The 4,402-nt window shown below is 59.6% G+C and overlaps 1 protein-coding gene across 1 annotated transcript; it reads right to left on the bottom strand.

Moving 5' to 3' along the window:
• Nucleotides 1-911: 911 nt before the first annotated feature.
• Nucleotides 912-3,673, bottom strand: LOC145963225 (uncharacterized). Its single transcript, XM_083084943.1, has 3 exons — nucleotides 2,876-3,673; nucleotides 1,808-2,813; nucleotides 912-1,666 (listed from the first exon to the last, which is right to left on the bottom strand). Exons 1-3 carry the CDS (start codon nucleotides 3,671-3,673, stop codon nucleotides 912-914), a joined length of 2,559 nt encoding a protein of 852 aa, XP_082941069.1.
• Between the last annotated feature and the right edge of the window lie 729 nt (nucleotides 3,674-4,402).

Raw genomic sequence — 4,402 nt, 5'->3', positions numbered from 1 at the left:
AGGGAAGGAAGGCGTGCCGATCCGAACGGCCGCTCCCCCCGACCCCGGGCTAGAGGGTGCCAAGGTATATCCCCCATCGGCAGGGTATGGGGTAAGGGAGCCACGCCTCACCCCCGCACCGTGTCACAGGGGCGGGCTTCAACTCCCGGCTAGGCTCCAACCGGAGAACACGGAGCGGTCTTCCCACTAGTATGCATAACCGTTCACGGGAACCTTGCCACTGCTGTGGGCTTACGATCTCCCATATTACTAGGTCAGAGGCCCAGGTACTGACTTCACGCGCTCCCCCCGGTCGGGAGGCTACTACTCCCCCCTTGATTAGTCTGCGAGAAATATCCACACACTCCTGCTCCACGCTCATACATCCATTACCCATACATACGTGCAATGGTGCGCTCTTAGACCCACTCCCAAAGGAATGGGAGCTCTCCCACCACGACAAGGTGGCGCACCGTCGAGAGAGTGTCGAGGTCATCCTCCCCCATTGACGTTCGGGGGAGGGCGGTGGGGGCTATGATGCCTCCGCCTTCGTGGAGGCAGGCCTCCGTCCGGCGGAGGCATCCCGCCGTCTCTTGGCGGATTAGGAGAGGCGCCACGGCGACGATCCCTGCCGCGCCTCTCCCTCTCCCTCTCCGCATCTTCCTTCTGCAACATGACTTTGCTGCAGAAGGAGGACATTGCCTTCCACGCCTCTCTGCTCCCGACCATCGCTCTTATTACGGTCGGGAGGGAGAGGTCCGCCCCCACTGCGGCCGTTAAATCCGCATGCTCGGCCGCCCACGCCGGACAGGACTCTAACGTGTGCTGCGCCGAGTCGTGCGGGTGACCGCAGTGGTGGCACTCCGCGGTGCGCTTCTTCCCAATCCTGCACAGGTACTCACCGAAACATCCGTGTCCGGTGAGCACCTGTGTCATCCGATGCCTTCATGCTTGACCCTGTCTATCCAGTCGGGAAGACAGGGTCTTATGGCCTCGACGGTCCTTTTTCCCGCAATTTGGGGATCCTCGAGTGACCTCTGCCACTCGAGTATCATGGACCGTCGAGCCTGGTCCTTAATCATTCGACGGACCCGACCGGTAATCTCCGCCCTGTTTTCACGGATTCCGCGAACCCTCCTGTACATATTACTGTACATGCGGGCCGCGAGATCCAACGGGGGCATACCGGTCAGGACCGTCGCCGCCGCGTGGCTAACCGTACGGTAGCCCCTGGCCGCCCTTATGGCCACCCGCCGCTGGAGTCTGCGCAGCAGATCTCGCAGCCCGCGGGTGACCGCCACGTCTTCGGCCCACACTGAGGCCCCGTATAGGGCTACGCAACCACGGCAGCATAGACCCGGAGAACCTTTCCGCCCGGTCCCCCGAGGTTCGGGAGCAGCCGGCTCAAGGCCATAGCTACTCCCTCTACTCTCGGGGCCAGACGGCGAGTGCTCGCCGAAGGACCAGGTCGCGTCCGTCGGAGTCAGTTGGAGTCCAAGATACTTGATCTCCCTCCCAACCTGGACGCGAGCCTCACCTACTCGAATGAGAGTCGGAGGCGGCGGGCCTCGCGACCGGCCGTGAAAAATTCGGCTTCGGTCTTTCTGGCCGCCACCTCCAACCCCAGGACTCTGATGGAGCGCACCACGCTCTCCAGATTTCTGCCCTGGTGGTCGCCTCCCTCCAGCTTTGACCCCCAGCAAGCACTGTGTCGTCAGCGTAGCAGGGGAAGGGCTGACCGGAGGACATGATTATAGGCGATGTTCCACAGTAATGGGCCCAAGACCGAGCCATGTGGAACCCCGCATCTAATGTCCCTCTCTCGCACCGCCCCGTCTCGGTCTATGCAGACCAGGACTGTCTCGAAGGTAGTCGCGGACCACTGCGGTTAGATATGGGGGCACACCATGGTGTTCGAATGCCCCCATTATCCACCGCCACGGCATGGTGTTGAAGGCGTTGGTAATGTCTAAAGACACCGCCATCAACACCCCACCGTCCTCCACTTCGGCCTCCACAGCGGACCTGATGCGCAGTATTGCGTCCACAGTGGACCGCCCGCTGCGGAAGCCGTATTGGTCCTGACTAAGGTCAGGATCGGTCCGGGACAGATGCCGGACGAGGCGGTTGGCAATTATCCTGTCCATGATCTTGCCCGCCTCGTCCAGCAGACATATGGGACGGTACGACGAGAGTAAGTCCCCCGGTTTGCCCCCTTTCGGAATGAGGACGAAATTTGCCCTCTTCCATTCTGTGGGGAAGCGACCTTCCTTGAGGCACCTGTTAAAGAGGTGCCTCATATAGCCTCCTAGCTCTTTAGAGACCAGGGCCCACACTTTACCGTGGACGCCGTCAGGGCCGGGTGCCTTCCCGGATTTAATTCTCTTGACGGCGTCCCTCACCTCACCCCGGGTAATTCCCAGTTCGTCCTCATTCCACTCCCACTCCGGGCTGTTGTCCGGAGCAGGGATGGGCGCGGCGTCTCTTCCGACTGGGAAGAGGGTCGTCACGATCTGTTGGACGAACTGGGGGTCCAGGATCTCTGTGGTTGGGGGCGCGCCCCCCTTCAGCTTCTTCATGATGATGCTGTAGGGGCGGCCCCATGGATCCTGGTCCAGGGTGAGGATCAATTCCTCCCAGGCCCTGGCCTTTGCGGCTTTTATGGCCACTCTCAGGGCCGTCTTGGCGGCGTCATATGCCTCCAATGTCTCCTCCATCCTCGCGACTCTGTTACGAGTGTTACGGGCCCTCCTGGCCCTGTCGTAACTCCTTCTATGGCGGACGGAGGAGCGCCTGAGTTCAGCAATTTCCTCCGTCCACCATATGCCGCCTTCCTGGGAGAGGGGCGGATCCGGGGCATGGACGCATCGCACGCGTCCTGCATAACTCCCCGGACCCATTGCACCTCTTCTAACAGAGGTAGTTCCTCTTCCCCTCTCCCTTCTCTCTCCCACATTGCTGCGAGGATTGAGGAGAACAGGTCATCCTCCTCTATCTTCTTTAGGGCCCATCGCCGCATTCTACCCTTCACCTCTCGGCGGCGAGTGAGCACCTCTCTGGAGGCAGGGGCGGATGCCATCTCTATATATCTATGATCAGACAGAGATTCGGCATCCACTACCACTCTCCAGTCGCTAACTAAGCGCACGGCCAGGGGGCTGACCCAAGTCAGGTCCACAATGGACTGCCCCTGTGGCCGCACGCAGGTGCTCCTCGTGCCCGAGTTGAGAATACTCAGGCCAAGTTCCGCCGCCCATTCTATTAAGACGTTGCCCTTCCAGTTCGGTCGCGGGAAACCCCAAAGCCTGGATTTGGCATTGAAGTCCCCAGCGACCATTACCGGACTCGGAAGGAGGAGGAGCCTATTGGCGCACTCCCCTTCCGGTCCAATCTCCTCGTGTATTGGGCAGCGTCCAAGGCCGGGCTCAGGTATACGCTGAATACGGCGATGCGCCCCCATTGTACTGCGACATACCCCTCTCCTGCTTCTATCAAGGTGCAGGGGAGGAAGTCTGTCGCTGTCCTCCATGTGATTGCCACCTTGCCGCACGAAGACGCCATCCATAAAGGATGATTCGCGGGTACCTCGTACGGCGACAATCCCTAATCCACAACCACGCTCCGCCAAGTTGTGCACAAAAAGGTCTTGTGCCCGACGGGCGTGGTTGAGGTTTGCTTGCAGGATTCTAGTCATCCTGCAAACTAGTATTCCTCCTGCTCTTCCTCCGTCTTTGTGGAGTCAAGAGATTGGGAACGTGTGGCCGGTCTTCTAGGCTTCGGCCTCTCTGGCTCGAGCTCTGCGCCCATGCCATCCAAGTCTTCTGGATTTGCCTGCCTCTTTTTTGAAGGGCCTTGTCCTGGCTATTCCTTCGGTAACCCCCCATGATATTGATGGGATTGGGGAATCCGGGGGAGGAAGGACCGCCTACTCCATTGGTGTTGGGGGGGGACGGACCTCCTTCTTCGTTGGTGTGGGGGAGCTCGAGGAGGGAGTTGTACTCTCCTTAACTCCCCTCCTTTTCCTCTTGGCTGCTTGGCAGGCCTTACTCCCCACCTTATGTCTAGTGGGGAGTTTGTATTCCGCGCACAGGAGGCAGTGTACCTCATTGGTACATCCCTGCGCACGGTGACCTGTCTCGCCGCACCGGTAGCACTTGTTGTTCCGGTCAATATTATTCGGGCAGCGTATTGCCACATGTCCCCCCTCCAAGCACTTAAAGCATTGGAGGGATCGATCCGCGAGTATTTCCGTCCTGACCATAGACCATCCAATTTGGATTTTTCCAGTCTCGGCCACTCTGTTGGCTGGGATTAGAGGGCACTTGGCCCACATTGTACCCAGTCCTCCGGGTACTCTCCTAATCACTCCCACCTGTATTTCTTCTAGATTGCACTGGCCTTTCCACACCAGTGCTTCCCTAGC

The sequence above is a fragment of the Camponotus vicinus genome, unplaced genomic scaffold, assembly GCF_025532165.1.
Source record: "Camponotus vicinus isolate PSW18456_S1 unplaced genomic scaffold, iyCamVici1.0 SCAF_12, whole genome shotgun sequence".
Classification (NCBI taxonomy): domain Eukaryota; kingdom Metazoa; phylum Arthropoda; class Insecta; order Hymenoptera; family Formicidae; genus Camponotus; species Camponotus vicinus.
This window is presented reverse-complemented; position numbering and strand designations above follow the sequence as displayed.